Below are 23,370 nucleotides of genomic sequence, written 5' to 3'. Positions count from 1 at the left end.
AAAACTGTACTTAAAACAAACTGATCATAGTAGAAGATCATACCATTGCCAGACAAAGTCTCATTTAATTGTCATACATATGATGAAATAACTTGATCAGAAAGTAATCTGAAATTTCTTCTAATTGATATATGAGGCAAAACTCTATCTAAGTCAGTAATTATGTAACTTATCTTGATTTTGTCACAGTAAAACTAATGGGTATGCAGGAACAAACTAAGTCCTTGAGCAGTGGTGTTAAAACTTTATAGTTGTTTATATAAAGTCTATAAAATACAAACAGCCCTAAAAAACAATTTCATGACATCAATTCATAATTACGTAAATGTGAATTTTTAATTATATACCATCAGTTCAGATATTTTTTGCAATTTTTATCCATCTTGTGATTATACTGTATGGGGTTTTGACCCACTGTTTGAAATACCACTACACTAGAACAAGGCAGCAAATGTATTAAATTTTCACTATAAAAATATTTTTATCTATAAAAAACACAAGTTCTTTTTCTTTTTTCTCAGGGTCTTTCAGCAACTAAATTGCAAGAAATCAAAAAGGCTATGGAACTTTTGAACCTAAATATGATTCATCAGGGTCCTGCAAAAACGCATGAAGAAGCAGCAAGGAAACATTTTGAATTTTGGGACACTCAGCCAGTACCAAAAATAGGTAAATTCTTTGAATAATGTTTTGTAGCTCAGAAACTAAACATGTGAAGTCAAATATTACTTGTAAATAAACTATCAAGTTGTACTCATTTAAGAAGTACAACTTGATAGATTATAAATTTTTGCAACTCTACTATTGGGCAAAACACCATTGCACAAGAAAGCAATTATTTCATCAGTTGGAAAACTTTACAGGTCCATTATGATTCATTATGAGAAAAAATATGCTCTGTACAAAAAGAAATTCTAATCAGAAAAAATACCATTGAATTCAAAGTGCAAATCTACGTGTACTCATATGCATATGTGCTATGCGCATATCTGTGTTGTCACATAAATACTTTTTGTCGACATAATGAATTGCAGCATAAATATATTTTGCTGACATGGTGTGTTGCTTCATCAACACATTTTCGCTACTTTTCAGTGGGGGTGCGAATAATCAAAGTATTTATTATATATATTATGTAGTTCATCTTATTTTATATTGAATGTTAAGATAAATATCCTTAGCATGAAGTTATTATACACTATATGCAAAATGGTTTGAAAACCAATAGTTTATACCAGGGGTGGCCAAAGCGCGGCTCGCGAGCCTCAGTCAATTTGTGCGGCTCGTGCATATAAAATATATGTAAGAAATATGGTAAACTAAAACTATTCAGTGTCCAAAAAAAAGTAGTTAATTAGTGTAGACTCTTTTTACAAAGTTATCATGGATTTCTTTCTATTTAAAACCACCTTCACTACTTCTGTAATGATGTAAATATGAACTTGTGGCTTTTAGAAAATCTAGATGTGGCTCTCGAATATTCCTGAATTCAAACATGCGGCTCTTACTGACATGAAGTTTGGCCAACCCTGGTTTATACTATAATCTAGCTTGGTTTTTTCCTAGTGTTTTCAAAAACATATAAGATTGTATTTTTAGTTAAGATAATTAAAGTATCATTGTATGCTATTATTGCGGCTGCTTTTCCATTATGTATCTGTCATGATTTTCGGCCACTTGAAAGAGAAGCCAGTCGCATGTCTAGAGCCAACGATAGCAACTGGAGACTATGTATATGTATCTCTGTGTGTAAACAAGAATAATTAAACACATAAAACTATTTTAACAGTAGTACTGTTAAAATGTGTAGCAGGTGTATAAGAGTAGAACCTTATTATCTTACATTCAAGTCTACTTACATAAAGTATGTTTAGATATGCTAACAATGAGCATATAAGATTCTTGTATAAAAAACTCTTTAATTTTTAACATTGTTTATATATATTATATATTCGGTCTACTGGAAAGTTCTGTCCATTCTGTGGCAACAGTTTTCGACACGTAAGCACATATTTATTTGACGCATGTTCGGCTCTCTATTTTTATTGCTTAATATATAGATACTGACGTAGCAAATTTAACTAAAACAAAGTTAATTCAGGTTGGTCTTAAGTGTGAAGCGATAATGTACCCATGACTACTGATAAAGTTCATTTACACCACTGGTATTTTATATGAATTTCAAAAAAGAAGAAATACTACAGAAGCATGTAGAAATTTATTGAAAATGTTTGTTGAAGATACAGTTTCTGATAGGACATGCAGAAGATTTCGACCTTTCTGATAAGCCACGTTCTGGGTGACCATCGTTGATCGGCAGTAGTGTTGTTATGACCATGTTGGAGCAAGATCCTTTTCTGACAACATCGGAGATCGCTGAAAGGATTAATTCAGCTTAGCAAACCATTTCGGATCATATTCGAAAAGTAGGATCGTGTGGATATATTCAAAATGGGTGGTACATGAATTAAGTCAGAAGAATTTGGATGACCAAGTTGTCATATGCACATCTCTGCGTCTTTGGAGCAAAATCAAGCCCTTCTTGAACCAGATGATAACTGGTGATGAAAAGTGGATTAACTACAAAAAAATCATAAGGAAAATGGCATATTGTATTGTGAACCCAGAAAACCTATCCCTTTCACCTCTAAAACCAAATTAACCTCTGAATGAAAGAATGTTGTGTATATTGTGGGACATTCGAGGGCGAATACATTATGAGCTTTTAAAACCGAACGAAAAGCTATCTCTGGAGAAGTATTGTCAGCAACTGGATAATTTAAAGACAGCAGGCCAAAAAAAGGGGCCGGTGATGTTCAATAGGAAGGACATCATACTGTGTCATGATAATAACAGGCCACATGCTAATTTGAGGACTCGTTAAAAATTGCAGAACTAGGCTGGGAAATTCAGTCCCTTCCACCATATTCACCGCACTTAGCATCCTCCAACTATCTCTGGTTTTAGTCATTACAAAAATTTTTGAAGAGAAAAAAATTCAAAAAATGAAAGAAGATATCAAAGAAGCACTGGTTCAATTTTTTGCATCAAAAGATACAACATTTTTCAAAAATGGCATATCCAAATTGCCATCACACTGGCAAGAATTCATTAATAATAATGGCAATTATATTATTTAATAAAGTTTATTGACTGTAAGGAAAATTTGTATTTTGTTTTATTCCAGAAACGGGCAGAACTTCTCGGTAGACCGAATATATGTATGTGTGTGTATGTATTGCTTATCATTTGCATGACCATATATGTCATATGCATATTATTGCAGTTAAAAAGACCAGCAGTTTAAACTTGTTCCAGAAGCAATAACAGGTCTTTTCTAATATGTTAATTGATTTTTGCTCTCATCTGATGCTTTTCATGAAAGCTATAGAAGTGTTACTTATAAATGATTATGAAGTGAACAACAGTAGTGTAGGTTGAATGATAATTCTTTCTTTGGAAATTGTAAGTAGCATATATAAAAATATATTTCTAGAAAGAATTTCATGTAGTAGAGGTTTTATGTTGTAAAGCCATAAGCTTTTAAAACAAACTTCAAACTATTGAAAAAAAGCATTTCAATCATTTGAAAATAATGCCCAGTGTTTTGTCATCTAACTTCTTTCTAACCATAGTTCTAAACATATGTGTATTTTTCAAAGAAGTAGGTTTGCTAAGTGAGCTGCTCAGCTAAAGCAGGATTCTTTGTTTTTATTTCCCCTTTTCAAAAAGCAGATAATAAAAAAAAGAGGGAAAAGTTTCTAATAGTTACAAGAGGTTTTCTTGTTAGGGAAATAAATTTAAAAAAAAAAAAAAAAAAAAAAACTTGCCTCACTAAATTAATTTAGAAAGAAAAAATTAGAGAATAAAGTATTTTTCAATTCCCTCAGATTCTCATTTTTTTTTTAACTTATTAGATATATCTGGGTGTTTGGCAGAGTGCCAATGAAGGTTATTGATTGTTCAGTATTGCAGAAAACTTATATTTTGTTACATTTTTTCAGTGACTGCATGCAAAGCAAATGTAGAATTTTGGAAGGGAAAAAAGTGATCCTCTGTCATTAAATATTTAAAATGCTATCAATAAATATTTGGAGCTTTTAGGGATTATGGATCATCAGTTTAAATCTCATAACACATAGAAGTAATAAAATTAAAAATATGAATAGTTGTTTATGAAATAATGAAATTTTTATGGTTTTAAGAGAATCAGTATTTATATTTTGCTTTATTAAGCATCTCTTTTAATGTAGGTTGTTTAATTAAATCGCTTCATTTTTGTGGTACTACTTTCTCTTTGACTTTATAGATATACATAATACAGTCAAAAGTCGTTAATCCGGACTCATCGGGACTTCGGCGATTCCGGATTATCGATTTTTCCGGATTATAGATCATCAGTTTAAATCTGGTAAGATGGCATGCAGAAATTACAAAATTAAAAATATGAAACCGTAATTTATGAAATAAAGAACAATTATGATCTAAAGGGTATCAAAATTTACAAAAAGAAAAAGCTTAATATTTATTTGTTTACTTTATTAAACATTTCCTTCAATGTAAGTTGCTTCGTTTCATGTGATAATACTTTCTCTTTAATTCTATTAAACAGACATAATTTCTTGTTTAGTTACAAAGTTCCGCTGTTCAAGTCCTATAATTGCTGTGTTGAGAATGCCGACTAATTTGTCAATCAAAATGTTTTCGTTTTCAATAACCTCTGGGTCACTTTCTTCACTATCGGAAGCGAATTATAACTACGAGGAACTTGATTTAAATTATATCAAAGATGGAGTATATCGAGATGAAATACTACACTTAGTACCGAATTATAAACCAAATAAAATAAAAACATCTGCTCTGAAGATTAAGGATAGTGCTGACAGATCAACTTCCAATCCCCGTGAAATTGATAAACAGATTTCAGATTGCAAAACATACTTTCGCTTTGTAGATACAAATTACATATTAGTAAATATATATCGGAAATTCTATTTGACATAATCTTTCTAATCTATCATAATCTAATAATGACGTTTCTGCCCCCCCCTCTGCCGCAGCGTGAAATTGATAAACAGATTTCGGATTTCAAAACATACTTTCGCTTTGTAGTAAATATATATCCGAAATTCTATTTGACATAATCGAAAGTTCAAGCTTACTTTTATAAAATTGCTCTAACAGTCTGCAAAAAATAATAAGCCGGATCCAATTCGAAGATTAAGGAACAACGCAATCTGCAACATTAACTGAATTAGATAACTTTAGCTTAGCGTATAACTCCGTTACACATTAAACGCGCATGCGCACAAACATATTCGCAGCTGTAAGGGTCTTATGCACTCTCGGAAACGCCTGTGCGCATGCGTGAACGCGGCGCATGCGCAGAAAGTTTGTAGCTTTGAGGTCCGGATTATAGATCATTCCGGATTATGGGTGTCCGAATTAACGACTCTTGACTGTATCTTGTTCAGATACGAGGTTCTGGTTTTTGAGTCCTGCAATTGCAATGTTGAATATTCCCACTAATTGAGCATCTTTTGTTCTCAGAAACCTATCTTTCTTCACTATTCGTAATGATATTTTCTGAATTTAAAACCATACTACAAATTACCGCATTCATTAGTTGACTGATGATTGGGGCATTACCATTGCAAAGATAAACTTCTATAATGTCATCTTCATTTGTTAAAACTTCTCCTAAAAATTCCATTAACCTTTTGAAGCCGGGGCTTTGGTAGTAGTAAAAGCTACCAAAGGACGGGGAATCTTGAACCGAATGCTTTCCCCTCTTTAAGAAACATGGAGGTAGGAAAGGGAGGAGGGGCCATTCCGCGCTAGAAGTGAAGCACTGCTTTGAAGCTTGGGTCACCAGACGGAGTGTTCTTTGTTTACATTCAGAAGCTCGCTTGACAAGATTCTGATAATATTTCGACACACGACAGTTCCATAGAAATCGAAAAAGGGACAGTCTCGCATGAAAGAAACATTCATAGTGTGATGGATAATAGCAATTTGTATAGTTTACTGACATTTACGCAAAAATCATATCTTGGTTATTTTTCGATAACTAACAACAGCGATTTTGATTATGAATTTGTTTTATAAAATTCTAAGCTGTTGCACTACAAAAATATAGATTTTAAGAAAATTGCTAAAAGAGATCTGCCAAAATTTATTTTCTAGAAGATTTGAAAAGTTTGAAACTTGATGGCTAAATGTAAATATAAAATTATGTATGTTAAAATATTTGTAATTAGGCACATAGGTCAGATTAAGTTTTTATTAAATAGAGTAACGCATGCAAGGGCTATCTGCCTAAAGAGAGAGATGCCATCGTGGAGGAATTTTGAAGAAAAACTGACCTTTGAGTGGGTATTAAAAATAATACTTATAATTTTCATTCAAATTATATTCATATATATTTTTTATGTAAAACTTTCGGGTGTATGCTAAATTAATATAAATTACTTTACACGAAAAATATAGTGAATGCACAGAAATTAAAGATTTGCACATGCCGGAAATGATAAATAGGAAATATGTACGGGTATTTATGCATGTGCTTGCAAAAAGCATGTATCTGCCTTTGACAAAATACTTAAATATTCATTAAATTATTTATAAATGTATTTGAAATGAAGAATTTATTCACTTATAAACAACTGTGAAAGTACTGTGAAGAAATCTAATGATTAAATGTATCTAATTTATAATGATTATAAATGTTATCTAAATATATAATAACCTTAATATTGAATTGTAAACATAAATTGAAATCCTGTTGACAAATACGTTATAAAACTATTTAAGCAAGAATTGTTCGTATTAGAAAGCAATCTGTTAAAAGGTATTGTAAAGCAAATGCTATAAGATGCGCACTTAAGAACGTAATAAAGAGTTTTGGAATATGTATTGTTGAAATGGAGAGTAAAAAAAAAAAAAAAAAAAATCTGATAAGTATAATTAAAAGAATTATTCCCTTTACATTTTATAATAACTCAGTTACAAGTTTTGAAAAAAAAAAAAAAAAAAAAATGTTCAGAGAAAGTCAAATACTATTTAATACCTATTTAATTATTAGGAATTAGCGAAATACCTATTTAAAGCATTTCGCTAATTCCTAATAATTCTCTAATTTAAAATGAACCGAATAGAGCATTAATTATAAATTGACTTACATTTTTCGATTTAAAAGAAGCCAAAAAATCATGTCATATTTAAGAAAGTATTTTAGGAAGAAGCTCTATAAATAGAAAAGAAATAATGCATAATTTTAATATTAATAATACAATAAACTTTGATCTTAATTTTTGTACCTTAACCGAATAAAATTGAATTACCTTAATTTTTTTTCTAATGTAATTAACGAAAACTTGTGAAAATATTTCATTCAAATTAAACCATTCTGAGAAAACTGTCCTGTGAAAAGTATAGCATTTAATTCCATTCAGAATGAAATGTTGTTTAAAAATATGTTGTTTTCACATACTTAGGACTCTGAAGTGTTGTAGAAAAAGAAAATATATACATTTATATGTATATTTGCGACGTAATTACAAAATATTTACACCCGAACGCGTCAAATCCCATAGAACTCAATGGTAAATGACCCAATGTTTTGGTCACCACGTAGGGATCGCCGGTGCTTCAGAGCAGGGTACGGAGAAACTTGTTTAGGGCGACTCCTTCTTACTTCCTACCTCCCATGTTAAGAAATCACCTCCTATTTGCAAAAAAGATTCTTGTGTGTAGTTTAATGGATTCTCAGAGGGGTGCATCTATGTCGCAAAAGGAAGACCTTTAAAAGAGATAAGTAGTTAAAACCCCAGGGACGTCAAATTTGACATTTCACCTCACTTTTCAGCCTGGAAAATGGGGGGGGGGGAAAGGCATGGCCACTAAAGTGGACAACCCCATCTTTTCAAAGAGAGGACTTTATGGCCACTATAATGGCCATCCCGTCTTCAAAAGGTTAATTGGAAAATTTCACTTTTTGTTTGCAAATTTTGTCTTGCTTCTATTGTGCAGCGAGGACATAAAGCTGGAATCAGTTTAGTTATATCTATATCCCACATAAGCTTTGGCCTTATCTAAGACCAAAGGCTTATCTGGAGAACAAATTAGTTATTCTTAATTCAGTCAATACTAAATTTAATCTTTTGGCCTGTGAATATCATTTGCAAAATCTATTTTTTACGTATGGAAAGAAATTTCTCCTTGTCAGCACTCTACATTACCCTGTGCAGTTGGCTTGATGAAAGCAACAAATAATAAGAAATGATTCACCAGTTAATATAAGTTATATCAGTAGTCAGACTATAAGTTATTCAGTAAGTGTAAAATCAGTGATGAACTTGGATAGTATTCAAGTTGTATACCAAGCAAAAAGGTAGCTATGAAGCCAGATTTTTTATTATAGCTGATTTATGTTAAGTATTTCTTCAGCATGGAGGTGTTTCATTTAACAGCAAAGTGAAATTAAGAATCCATCCATGTGCTGTACTATGAAAAAAATGTCTACTATATATGCATGAAGCATTAAGCATACACTAAAGCAAGACACTGTTCTCTAAATCTGATTCATTCTCTTTTTTGACACACACAAAAAATTGCTATTGGTCCAAAGATTTGGATATTAGATCATTCCCTACATTGGACATACATATTTTGGGGCTTTTTACTGTATATTAATGAGCTAATAGAGAAAACAAATGTTGTTTCTGAGCAGTCATGCCAAATAAAGCATTAGGATAAAAATTGTTACTTATAATTTATTTTGAGGAATTTCCATTTCTCTGGTAGGAGATGAAATAAGCCCTGATGCAAATGAACCAATAGAGCCAGATAAGTGTATTGAAGATATAAGAAAAGAACCTCTTACTTTACCTCAAGGGTTTCAGTGGGACACTCTTGATATTGATAATGCCAATGTGGTAAGCTGTTTTATTGTTTTTTTAAATGAAATAATATGTCAGATTTAAGTTGTTTATATTTGCTGTTCATTTTTAATGCCACACTGGCTAAATACACACAGTAGCCAATGAATTAGATACCCGAGATATCTTATTGGACCACCTTTTGCACAGATAACTGCTCTCATTCTTTTGGGCATCGAGTCTACATGCTTCTGGAGTTCATTTACGTCCAGAGAATTTCATGCATTGGCTATTCACCTTTTTAGATTATGTAAATTAGATGGAAGACGAGAGAAGCTGTTGAATGTTCCACCACATCCCATACATTTTCTATGGGGTTAAGATCCGGCTTATTCAGCAAGGGAAGGTGTTGGAAGTCAGACTGTTGTTCTGCAAACCAATTTTGAGCATTTCTGGCATGATATATAGTTGTATTATTGTGCATCCTCGCCCTTGCACAGTGCGAGTAAGGTAAGATGATTTTATGGGGTTCACGTAAAATTTGGCATCTTCCATCAGTGCAAAGTAAGGTGTAGCACGATTCATCCAACCACATTACCTTTTTCCAATCCTCAAATGACCAGTGTCTTCTTTCCCAACACTGCTGCAAACGAATTCTTGCATGTCGGGCAGAAATGAATGGCTTTCTCACAGGCACCCGACTATGCATTCTTGTCCACTGCAATTCTCTGTGTATGGCTCGAGCTGAAATCTGTTGGGAAGAGCCTAGGTTGACAATCTGTGTCAGTTGAAGCACAGTAGATTCTCTGTTCTACTGTACAATTCATTGGAGACGCCGCCGATCATTCTTTTGGAAGACTGTGCTCAAACCGTAGTTAATGTCTTATAGATAAGGGCTGCGAGTTCTGATTTCTACTTTTGAAAACCTTTGATGTGGCTGCTTTTAAGAACCCAGTGAGATTTGCTGTCTTCGAAATCAAGGCCCTTGCTAAATGGGCACCAACAATAAGCTTTTTTTCAAATGCTGAAAGATCTGCCGTTTTTCCTATTTTGCATCATTCATTGTGAAAGGCACTCTTACACCTTACTTATACTAGCATTCTAACCACATGTAACTGACGTCATAAAAAAAATTGTATACTTCAACCTTAGCATGCATTCAGATGAAAATCTCATAAGTTTCTAAATCATTGGCCAGTGTATTATATCAATGGGAATTTTTTTCAGTTTGATACCTTTTGAAGTGTTTGTAGTGCTCATAAAATGGCATTATTTGAATAAAATTTTTGAAGTAAACTTTTTTTTCCCCCTTTGTAGTTACTGGAACTTTATACTCTTTTAAATGAAAATTATGTTGAAGATGATGATAACATGTTTAGGTTTGATTATTCTCCAGGTTTCCTGAAATGGTAATGATTTTTTTTAAGTATGATCATAATTGAATACATTTCCTTTGTAAACATGTATGCACGATTTTACATTTGAAATTGTAAATTTTGTATAAATTATTACATATTTTAATACTGTGTTCATGTTATGTGTGTTATTTTACATTTAGATTATTTTAATTTTTAAGTGTTAACGATATGAATTAAGGAAATGGTGTCTGCAATATTAAAGAATGAAATATATTAAGGAAATGGTATATGGTATATTAAACTTGAAACTTCATTTTTTTGTTTAAAATAAGTGATATATCTAATCTACATCATTAGCCTAATTGACACTGAATATGCAACAGCTAATTGCAATGTGGGGATATTGCATACGAGAATTATCATGAGGTTGTGAGACTGGCAAAATTTGATGTTAAATTTAATAATGTAGTATTTTTTCTATTGATAATGAGAAAAGGCAAAATACTTTACAATAGGGAAATCCCTGCCTTTTCCTTGCATCGATGCCTTTTAAAAGAGTGGTTTTCTTCATCGACACCCCTTACATTTTCACTATAATTTACAGCACACCACATAATCATAATACAAATGATTTTGTGTAAATAACTTAAGTATGATGATTACATTAAGAATATTAACAAGACTTTTTAAAATATGATTTGTTAGATTTATTATTATTTTTAATTTTACAAATACAGACAAGTTTTGAGACACAATGTGAAGTACGCTCCTTCAAAATTGCTGCACATTTTTAATAAGCATATTTAATTATATACATGCAGTTAACATAGCAAATATGCATCACACAGCTCTTCACACTTAATTCTCAAAAACCACGCCAACTATGGCTCAAATCGAAACTTTTCACAAACAGTTGAGAGGTGCTACGATGCCCTCTATGGGAGATCTCAACATGCTTCCCATGGATGATTGTTCAAGGACATCAAACTATCTCTTACATGAAATTATTACTTAACTTTATTCTTAATAAACACATAATTTCTAGATTAAACAGTTCTTGCATATAATTGAGTACCGTATTTGACGGCATATAAGACGCACCCTTACACTGAAGTGACAAAAGTCATGGGATAGCAATATGCAAATATACAGATGGCAGTAGTATCGCGTAGAAAATGTATAAATGTGAAGTGCTTTGGCAGGGCTTTCATTTGTGTTCAAGTTATTCATGTGAAGAGGCTTTGACCTGATTATGGCCGCACGACGAGAATTAACAGACTTTGAACGCGGAATGGTAGTTGGAGCTAGACGCATGGGTCATTCCATTTCAGATATCGTTAGGGAATTCAACATTCCGAGATCCACAGTGTCAAGAGTGTGCCAAGAGTATCTAATTTCAGGCATAACATCCCACCATGGACAGCGCAGTGGCCGACCACCTGCACTTAACGACCGAGACCGGCGACGTCTGCGTAGAGTTGTCAATGTTCACAGACAAGCAACACTGCGTCAAATAACCGCAGAAATCAATGTGGGACGTACGAGGGACGTGTCCGATAGGACAGTGCGGCGAAATTTGTTTTCTTTGGGCTATGCCAGCAGAAGACCGACTCGAGTGTACTGACAGCACGACATCGCCTGCAGCGACACTCGTGGGCTCGTGATCATATCGGTTGGTCCCTAAACAAATGGAAAACCGTGGCTTGGTCAGATGAGTCACGATTTCAGTTGGTAAGAGCTGATGGTAGGGTTCGAGTGTGGCGCAGAACCCACGAAGCCATGGACCCAAGTTGTTAACAAGGCACTGTTCAAGCTGGTGGTGGTTCCATAATGGTCTGGGCTGTTTTTACATGGCATGGACTCGGTCCTCTGGTGCAACTGAACCGATCATTGACTGGAAAGGGATACTTTCAGCTACTTGGAGATTACTTACAGCCATTCATGGACTTCACGTACTCAAACAACGATGGGATTTTTATGGATGACAATGCGCCATGTCACCGGGCCACAATTGTTCGCGATTAGTTAGAAGAACATTCTGGACAATTCCAGCGAATGATCTGGCGACCTAGATCGCCAGACATGAATCCCATTGAACATTTATGGGACATCATCGTGCCCAAAACTCTGCACCGTCAACACTTTCACAATTTTGGACGTCTATAGAGGCAGCATGGCTCACTATTTCTGCAGGGGACTTCCAACGACTTGTTGAGTCCATGCCACGTCGAGTTGCTGCACTTCGCCGGGCAAAAGGAGGACTGACAAAATATTAAGAGGTATCCCATGACTTTTGTCACTTCAGTGTATTTAGACGGCCAGACACAAGGAAAAAAAGTTTCAATAGCGTGGTTTCTTTTAGTTCTCACGTTTCGTAAAACCCAAATAAACAATTATTGAATGCAATTACCTTCACGTATAAGACTGTGTCCTTCACATATAAGACGCAGGTAACGTTTTTGAGATCAAATTTAGGAAAAAAAGTGCATCTTATATGCCGTCAAATACGGTAATACTAAGTAAAAATATAAATGTAAACAATGAATTACACAAAATTAATAACATAACTAATTAATAACATAATAACATTAAAACTTCAAGAATTCAAATGAATATCAAAGTTCAAAATTTTTCATGATATTTAACTGTCTATTGGTAATACATACAGTTTGTGAATGTGAGTGGTTCTTTTGAATTCACCATCTGCAGTTTTTAATTTTACAACACAAACTCTGTAATCATTACCTAGGTAAATTTTGGTGATATGTCTCAGTTTCTATTTTAAGGAGAGTGTGTTATCTTCCTTAATCATTACTATATCATTTATTTTAATATTTACTGAAGCACGATGCCATTTTGTGTGAACTTGCAGTTGCCAGCAAATGTCACAGTCCTTCTGAAGGAAATGGTCTAAGGACTAGTAGCTCCAAAAAATGTGATGTATGTTCCTTCAAAATTGCTCCACATTTTAAATAAACATATTTCATTATATACATTATATTATATAGTACAGATAACATAATAAATATTTGTTACACAGCTCTTCACATTAAATTCTCAAAACCCACGCCAACTTTGGCTCAAATCGAAACTTTTCTCACACAGTTAAGGGGTGCTACAACGCCCTCTGTGGGAGGTCTCAACACATAAAATAACATTCTAATTGCATAAAGTTTGATTTTAACTAGCATGATGGCTGCAACTTTTTTAATTTTTGACATAAAATTGCTTAATTTAGTTCTTGAATTACCTCAGACAAAAATATTCAACCTGTTGCTTGTTTTCTGCAGTAAATTATTGACTTACCTAAAGCTAGCTTGTACTAAGTAAGAAAAGGAAAGTCACGAATATGTTTCGGTAACACTTTTATTTTGTGTTTGTTTGTATTTCTTTGGAATGTCCTTTAAATTCGAAAACTTAATGCATATATATGTTTTGATTAAGATTTGGATATCCTCCTTCATTGGAATCAGCTCTTTTTGCATCATAAAATCAAGATCAGATATATCACAGTTTAGTGGTTCTTTGAGCCTTGCATTTATATTCAGATTTTTAATATCTTAGAAGCAAAATGTAAAATCTTAAGTTTTGTAATCACCTTGTACATAACTGTATATCTTCTGAGGAAATTTTGTGTTCTTCATTTTTTTTTGGGGGGGTTGTGTTTTCCTGCATTTCACTTTATTTTATTGCATATGTCATACAAAGAATTTATATATTTAAAAAAATTTTATTGATTTTTAAAATACATTAAACTGTTTTTGTGTATTTTCTCCCTTGTGTTAATTTGATGTGAATTCTTCCATACTACAAGATGCAGCTTTATGTAATTAAACAATTATGATATTTATTAATAAATTTTTCGTAATTAATGGAATCTGGATTGTGCCTAGCAATGGCCTGTCCATATTCAGCTTTTAATCCCTTGATTGTCATTGATCCCTTTTGAAATTTCATCAACTTCCAAGGGGCCAATACTGACTCCTGCTTTACCGTGAAAAAATTCAGAAAATGAAATGTTAAGAAAAGACTTACAATGGTTGTGATGCAGTGACATTGATAATGATTGTAGAAGCAATGACTGATAGCCCACGAAAAAAACGAAAAACGATTGTGGTTGGCATTAATTACATATTGTTTTCAGCTTTTTAAGGGATTGATTTTTAGTCTCTGTTTCCATAACCATAATAATATCATCACATAAAGCTGCTAAATATGTAGTCACATTTCTGGCTTGCTTTGCATGTCATATATACAAATTCGTCTCTATAAATAACATATTTTTATTTGAACAAACATGCCTTCGATTTCGTTATTTTTAAATGTGAGTTTCTATGACATTCGGTTTTAGTAGTATCTTGTCTTGCTTTTGTGTCTAAATGTGCATATGTTGTCAACAATACCTTAATGTCTACATCACAACAATATTTTATGCCAAAGAATCCATTGTTTGATTTTCTTGATTTAGAGAAGTAAAACATTCAAGCAGTTGTAAGAGGTTTTATCCAATTTCCTTCCCATGTGATAAAAATATTATCTACACTTTTTTAAGTGTTTTGCTGCACTGTTCTAGTATATATATTTCCCTTTCATTTAAATAGCCTATGTGTGTGTGGATTTTTTTTTTTTTTTTTTTTTCCTGTGTGTGTGTGATTATGGCAAAGCCTTGATGGCTTTCTGCCTAAGGGAAGAGATGCCTCGTGGAGGACTTTCTAAAGGAAAACTGGCTCTTATACACATTACACATGGAGAAAACCACAAAAACTTCCATGCAGCCAGTCCTTTCATGGGATTCAAAGCTCGGACCGAACTACCAGTGTTCAGCTATTTTACGGCTCGGTCACTAGTGGTCCGACATCTGTGTTTGTAAATAATCTTGTGAGATCTGTGCTTCTTTTGAAATAAAAAAATAATTTAAAAAATGAGTTTTTTCTGTCGTTATCATATTTTGGAAAATGAAATTATAATCAAGCAGTGAGAACTAAATACAACCTCTTGTGATGATTACCTCCCATAGAAACGGCATATAAAAATTACTAGTGTTTCTTAAAATCTAAACAGACATTAAAATTGAGCAAACTTTCTAAAGCAAGCCGCTCCATAGAAGAACAAAAGCATTTAAAAGAGTGGGTGGTCATCTTAAATAATTTCACTATGTATAAAATAATATTAAAATTTGTCAGATCTCTCTTCATTGTATGTCATATTATAACAGGGTTGCCATGCTACCTGGAAAACCGGGAAAAGTCAGGGACTTCGGAAATTGACCAAAAAATTCAAGGAAAAGTCAGGGAATTTAAGTGCTTTAGTCAAAATCTGGAAAAGTCGTGGAATTTCATACAACGATCCTGCCAAAAAAGGCGAGTTTTGCACTGACGTCGGAAGAGATCACTTTTTTGTGAATTGTGTATCACGTGAGTGTCATTCGGGCGGCTGGCATAGAGCCAATTTTCGCAGCTCCAATCTGATTGTCTTTTTAGAAAGGCAAAGCAAGTTTCTCGCAACTTTTGGTTTCCAGTAACCTCGAGAATCGCATGTGCAGTGCATGAACTAAAGAAAGTACCTGTTCTCGTATGAAACAAAATGGGTTTAATCCTAGTATACGGTACCATGAAGGTTAGAATAAAAAAATATGTATTGTAAAGAAAGAAAACCTCTCTGCAACAGACGTTTCTTCGTTCCATCATAGCGGGAAACAGCTGTGCATGCGCGATATATCTGTCGCCAAAGCACGAAACCGGTGTCGAAGTTCGAAGGTCACGTTATCAAGAGTTCATAAAATGAATATCGTTTAAAATTTCTTTAAACTCTAAAGGAAAAGAAAATATTTTTTGGCGCAAGTAAATTAATTCATGGATTAGTTATTTTGAGGGGGGGAATCTACGAAAATCCGTTTTTAAAATTATTGCGAAAAATCCAAGAAAAAAAGTTTCTTCTTGGATTTTTCGCAATAATTTAAAAATGGATTTTCGTAGTTTTCTTTTTTGTCTAAGAACGTTTCTTCTTAACACGTGTTTCTCAATTTCCTGTACACATCGTGGAAAGGGAAATTCTGGCCGCCAGGTTCCGTCGCCAAATCCCTTGGCAAATTTTCCCTCTGTTTTTTACATAGACGTTCTTTGGTTAGAATAATCTCCATGTATGGTACAGCGGGATTTGGCAACATGATGATGAGCAGTAAACGGGTCATTTTGTTCTTGGCGACAATTTTCAGAATCATCCGAAGGCCATATCGTATACTAGGATTTTACCACAAAATCTTTTTTTTTTCTTTTTAATAAATACCTTGTCATTTTGCAGTAAAATAGAAAAATAGTAATCAATCATCTAGGATAACCATGTAATATAACTATATTTGCTAAAATATCATTGATTATTCTAATTAAATTTTTAAGTAATTATCTTTATTTTTATGTTATTCATATCATTTAATGTTGCTTCTTCCCTCTAAATTTATTTATCAAATAATAAAGTAATAATATTTCCAAATTTCAGGAAATTTTCTCTGGCATAATCCTGAAATTAATTCTACCAGTATGATGACATCACGAAATTTAATGCACATATTTTTTCCTTATGTATGCTGCGAAATGAATATAAAATACCTCAATTTAGTAAAAAAATATAATTAAATAGATTTCTTTCTTTCATTGAGCTGCAGAATGTCTGCAAAAAAAGCCTTATTTTATTCCAGATTGGGCAGATTCTAATCTCAATCTTCAGTGGAGAAAACAACTCCTATTATAATAATATTTCTGTTTTCAAGTGTTAAGGTGCCTTTTAAGAATACACCTCACACAAATTAAATTTACCTAAAATCTAACCTAACTTTTAGCATTGCGTTGTGATTTATAAGAACCGGATTAGCCTCGTGTTGAACTGGGGATGATCATGAGTAATAATTAAATAAAACGTACAGTTGTTATCCAATGTATATATCTTAAATTTATAAAGTTTTTTAAGTGGAAAAGTAAACAAAATTATCAAACAAAGTGTACCAAGAATAATTAAGAATAAATGTCCTCTGGGATTTATTGAATAATTAAGTGAATTTGCAACACAGTACAAGTAATACCATAATTAATTTACCTCTTAGCACAGCCAACGTACATTACGCGGATAAACTGGAATTTTCTTGAAACATACCTGCAAAAGTCAGGGAATTTCAATTCTCCTGTTTGAGTGGCAACCCTGTTATAATATTTTCTTTAAATTTGGAAAAGAATATATAAACAATAATTATTTGAACTTTTCTCTAAATCTAAAATAATTTATAATTTATACAACAAATTATCAAGAATGAAAATTAAAACTTATTGAAACTCTTTGTAGGGCTTTGCAGCCTCCTCACTGGCAAAAGCAATGGCTTTGTGGTGTACGAGTTGTGAAAAGTAAAAAACTTATAGGTTTTATAAGTGCTGTTCCAGCATTGATTCGAATATATGGAAAGTAAGAAATTTTATATGTTAATGTATGTTGTTTCATATATGAAAAAAAAAAATTAAGACTAGCTTATCTTTTTCTCAGGTGTTTTACTGGGTGAAAACAGTGCAAAAGGGCTTTAAGACTATTTATCTGAAATGTCTTTTTAGTTCTCAAACTGGCCATATATGCAGTAGCTTAATTAGTAATTTTTATAACACTTTGTGTAAATGGAAGTAATTTTTTTTTTTTTTTTGCTGTAAATAAAAACAATTGTTTTATATAATATATGTGTTTTACTTATATTGTAACAAAATTCACTTTCTTAAAAAGAATTCTTGTGTTGTACTTTAAAATACTGTTAATATTAAATTATAAAAAAGCATATTACAGTACAAAGTCTGAAATCCAGGCTCGTCGGGACTTCGATCCGGATTTGAGATTTTTCTGGGTAGATCATCAATTTAAACTCTGGTAAGATGGCATGCAGAAATTATGCAATTAAAAATATGAAATCGTAATTTATGAAATAAAGAACAATTATGTTCTAAAGGGTTCAAAATCTTAATATTTATTTGTTTGCTTTATTAAACATTTCTTTCCATGTAAGTTGTTTAAGTTGCTTCCATAAAAAATTCAAAAAGTTCCTTTTTCTTATGTCATATACAGTTGACTTTCCAATACCATACTCCTCGCATAATTTCAAACAGATATGCCTTTATCTTTTTTTTTTTTTTTTTTTCAGCAATTCCACTTTTTGTTTAATGGACATCGAAACATGGTTTCACTTTGTAGATCCTTTAGCAGCTCCAGAACTGGAAACTCTTTTCGATATAATCTAAAGTTCAAGCTTAATATTTTTATAAAATTGCTATCTGTCTGCAAAAAATAATAAGCCGGATCAAATTAGAAGATTAAGGAGTAGTGCAGTCTGCTACATTAACTGAAATGCCTTAAAATCAATTAGCATAATAGCATCCGTTATACATTATTGGCTGCGTATCACAAGATTGGCGACAAAAGCCAAGTTGTTCCACTAAATTTTGTCTTGCTCTCATTGCGTGCTGAATAAGCCTAAATTGTATTAGTTATTTACTATACTTACATTTATTTCTTGCTCATGCTTAAAACTAATCTGAATCCTGAATAAATAAACTCCCACAGATACTTAAGGCTTTATCTACGGCCGGCACTAGATACCGCCTGGTGCAGTCTCTAAATTCTGCTACAAAGCACCTTCCTAAGTTTTAAATTTTCGCTGCACCTAAACATTGGATCCCAGTGCTTTCCCCTCTAAATTATAAAAAACTTCTCATCCCTTAATTTTCCCACTCGGTGCTTTCCCAAATTTCAAAAATTGTGCCTTCCTAAAATTCTGCCGTCGTGTCTGGGTTTATGGTGAATAACATATCAGTTATTCTTAATTAAAATAGCACTAAATGTAATCTTTTGGCCTATGAGTTTCATTAACAAAATCTATTTTTAGCATAGCAACAATAACAATAGGGGCGCTTCCTTCTTATGAAAAGAAGGAAAGGAGTTTAGGCAAAATTGCCCATTACTCTTCCGTCATTTGATCATTTAAATCAAGGGATTTAAATGGTAACTCCCGTAAAAGGTAAGTAATAAATAGATAGGATCTCAAACTGACACCAAATCTATAGTATCAGCAAAAGATCCCATCTCTAAGTTCAAGGTGTCAGCTGGATCGTGAAAACTTCCCTATTGGATGGAAAACCGATTCAATCCCTCCCAAACCACCAAACGCAAATTCTTGACCAAACAAGAGTGTGATGGAGAGTCAAATAAATAAATAAATAAAAAAGGAGGGCAGAGGTGCATTCTCAAGCCAAATGGCCAGGTTGTGTATAAAGATTTGATATCTGTTTTCAAATTATATTCCAAAACACAGCTATGAGAGGGAAATCCCTGCATAGTTTCTTTTCAAAAAAAAAAAAAAAAAAAGAAAAGAACTTATAGGGTGTCTCAATGCTTGTTTCTTGTGGTTTCATATTCACCTTACCTGTAGGTGTTTAGTATACATCAGAAACCCTATTATGCCAGAGAGCCCTTTGTATAAAAGGGCTTGATCAAAGGTAATATAGGGAAACCCAAGGAATTTGTTTCTAGGGACAGAGAACACCGGACATCGTCCCAGAAAGTGAAAAGGTGTTTCCTCTTCTTCTCCACAAGCTGGGCAGAGAGGAAATTCGACAAGACCACATTTGTGGAGATGCTTAGCTAGATAAGCATGTCCAGTAACAATTTGAATTACCTGGCATTAGTTAGTTCTACTGAGGTGTATGAGTTTACCTGAAAAGTTAAGTGTACTGAGCACCAATTTAGAATGAGCACAGTCTGGTAGTTTAGACCATATATCATTATGTTTGTTCTTTATCCAGCTCCTTACTTCTTTTTTAACCATTTGATATGAAACTGGATAAAATGGTTCTGGGCCAGACATGGGTAGTTGCGAAGCATCTTTAGCTACTTTATCAGCTAGTTCATTTCCAGCAAAATCACAATGACCTGGGACCCAGACTAAACTAATGGTATTATGGGCCTGAGCCAGAGAATTGAGATCTTGAGTACAGTTCAAAACACAGTTTTGTAACTTGACATGATTAGCCAGGGCAAGGATGGCTGATTGGCTGTCAGAGAGAATATATATATACTTATCAACTGTATTTTTAGCTAAGAGCTCCCTGGCGACCATATTGATCGCCAGAACCTCGGCTTGGAAAACAGTTGTTAATTTACCAAGGTATAGATGAAATCTAATGAAATCTTCTTCAGATCCCTTGGTCCTTATAATAGCTCCAGCTCCAGTGAAGTTGGATTTTAATCCATCTGTGTAACATTCAATTGATCCTGTTGGAATTAGGTCAATTAGAGATTCTATCTCATTCCTTTTTGGTATATGAGTTGAGAATAGTTTATCTGGAACTATTGTTTTAGTAATTGCATCTTTGGGCATATAGATTATAGGGATCTCATTGCCCAAGTCCAGACATATGTCAATGTGGCTTTTCAGGTGGCTTTTATGACCAAAACCTGTCCTTTGGCACCATGTGCCATTTTTATTCAATCTATACATGGCTTTAATTGCTTCTCCGCTCAAGAATAATTTCAAGGGTGGAATTTGCAGTAAAAATTCTAATGCAGCAGTAGGGGTACTATTTAAAGCCCCACTAATGCTTAGGCAAGCAAGTCTTTGCACCTTTTGTAAAATGTTTAAATACGTGCTTTTGTTAATAACATTAATCCAGACCACGCATCCGTAAGAAAGCATTGGCCGGACTATGGCAGTATAAATCCATAGAGTAGATTTTGTTAAGGCCCCATTGTTTAACAACGATTCGCCTACAAAGTACTAGAACATTTGTGGCCGTTTGTGCCTTTTCTTTTATGTGGGTGATCCATGTAAGTTTACTATCCAGGTAACATCCTAGGTATTTAACGCATTCCTTACGCCTAATAATCTGGTAACCCAGATATAAATCTGCCAGTTTCCATTTCCTTCTCCACGTGAAAACTCTGACCTCAGATTTTTCAGCAGAGAAAGAAAGGCCATTTGTGTCACCCCAGTGTGAAACTTTATTTAAGATCTGCTGAGCTTGATTATGTAGGATTCCGATATCGAAACCCTGTAATAACACAATAAGGTCATCTGCATAAGCCTGTGACATGCCAGGTTCCTCCCGTAGAAGTACTGAGAGAGTCGAATACCAGGTTCCACAGGAACGGAGAAAGACACCCTTTAGTAATATCTCTCTTTACTTCATAGTCAGCGAGACTAACACAGATATTCCTTTTTTGGATATCTTTTTTTTTTGTTTTGGTTTTTAATCATGAAGATGACCCATCTAGTTATCATAGGGTGAATATGACTTCCAATAAGGGCCTTATGTATTTTCTCGAAACCGATGTTATCAAAGGCTCCTACAATATCCAGTAGAATCCCAATGGCAAAGTGTCCATCTATAATTGTTTTTTCTATTCTCCACACGAGTTGGTGTAAGGCCGACTCAGTGGAGAAGCCAGGCCTAACACCGTGTTGGTCTAAGCCAAAGGTATGTTTCCGATTATTATCTGACTGGAGGTGCCAGAAAATCAATCGCTCCAACAGCTTAAGCTGGAAGGATGTTAGCGTGATCATTCTAAAAGAGTTTGGTTTCTCATATGTATCTTTTCCTGGTTTAGGAAGAAACACACCTCGTGAAGTTCTCCAAACCTTAGGAACATATCCTAAAATCAAACTGGACCTGAATATGTCCACGAGAATGTGACCAAAAATATCCCAGCCTTTCTGAAGCAGAATTGGGTAAATATCATCGTTCCCTGGAGATTTAAAGGGAAGAAATACATCAAGAGCCGCTTTAGCCTTTTCAAAATTCACAATTGTTTTAGCAAAATCCAGATCTAATGTATTATGAAGTAGTTCCAATGGATTTTCCTGGGGGTCAGAGGTGACACTTTTGTCCCCCAGATGAAAATTCAACATGGTCGAAAGTGTATCCAAGGGGTTTATAGTATAACTGCCATCAGGTCGCATAACCGATGAGAGTTGAGACTCCTGAGATCTTTTAAGAATCTTATATACTCTGGCAGTCTCATGGTAGGACAGAATATCTGTGCAGAACGATCTCCATGAGTTGTATTTAGTTTTCCTGATTTCACTTTTAAGTTTCCTTTGTAGAATTTTGAAGTTAGACCAGTTAACTTCAGATTTATTTCTGACTGCTTTCCTGTGAGCTCTCCAAACCTCTAGGCGGAGGCTTTCAAGCTCCTTGGTCCACCAAACTCTCTTGTTAGGAGAGTACTTCCTTCGTTTAAGAGGGCATGATGCATGATAAGATTCAATAATGATATTTGTCAAATTGTTTGCTTGAGTATCAAGCTCCTCGACTGTACAATTATTGTCTAAAACCTGAAGGTTAATGACATTAGAAACCAGGAAATCCTTATAAAGGTCCCAATTTGTGTTTTTAATGTTTCTGAAATATTCAGCTGGAATTTCATCTCTAATACAAAATTGTATAAGGCGATGGTCAGAAAGTGAGGGATTGTCACTTACATGCCAATTCTCAATAAGGTTATAAATATCAGAAGAAGTTAATGTGAGGTCAATGACTTCTTCTCTTCTTCTGTTAACAAAGGTGGGGCGATTTCCCCTGTTTACCCAAGTTAGGTTGGTATTCATTATAAGTTCCATGAGTTTTTCTCCTCTAGGATTAGTATCAGAACTGCCCCATGACAAGTGGTGAGCGTTAACATCACCACCAATAACCATAGGAATATTGTTTATTTCACAGAAACTCACAAGATCTATAAATTCTTGCGGAATGTTAAGGTCGTAAGCCATGTAAACCGAGCAAAAACAAATGTTTCCTTTCAGTGAACTGTTTATGTCCTTAATTAAAATAGCAGTTAAGTCCTCTGATGTAAATTGGGATAATTTCATAGCCTTTATATTTTTAGGCAAAATTGCCCATTACTCTTCCGCCATTTGATCATAAATGCTAGTTCTAGGTCTTTTATCAGGTCCCTCTGTCGAAAAGAAGTGCGCGTTCATGGGCCTACCAAGGATTTTACCCTTGTACACCCAAGGTTCTTGAATTAAGGCAACAAAAGTGCCTTGCTTACCTAATTGAGCAGCTAAATTGTATGAAGCTGCTCTGCTATGTTGCAGGTTTAACTGACTAACCTCT

At 33.7% G+C, this 23,370-nt stretch overlaps 1 protein-coding gene across 1 annotated transcript in view; it reads left to right on the top strand.

The window, feature by feature from the left end:
• The window catches only part of Nmt (N-myristoyl transferase), a 51,340-nt gene that overhangs the window by 14,711 nt on the left and 13,259 nt on the right, over window positions 1–23,370 (top strand). The window contains exons 3-6 of the mRNA XM_035349932.2: window positions 522–669; window positions 8,806–8,936; window positions 10,197–10,288; window positions 17,570–17,686. Coding sequence (XP_035205823.1) covers window positions 522–669; window positions 8,806–8,936; window positions 10,197–10,288; window positions 17,570–17,686 — 488 coding nt within the window. The remainder of the gene's footprint in view (window positions 1–521; window positions 670–8,805; window positions 8,937–10,196; window positions 10,289–17,569; window positions 17,687–23,370) is intronic.

The sequence above is a fragment of the Stegodyphus dumicola genome, chromosome 5 (assembly GCF_044657685.1).
Source record: "Stegodyphus dumicola isolate Sdum_Otavi_A_Nest chromosome 5, ASM4465768v1".
NCBI classification, from domain to species: domain Eukaryota; kingdom Metazoa; phylum Arthropoda; class Arachnida; order Araneae; family Eresidae; genus Stegodyphus; species Stegodyphus dumicola.
The sequence above is the reverse complement of the archived record's forward strand: the minus strand, read 5'-3'. Positions and strand labels throughout refer to the sequence as shown.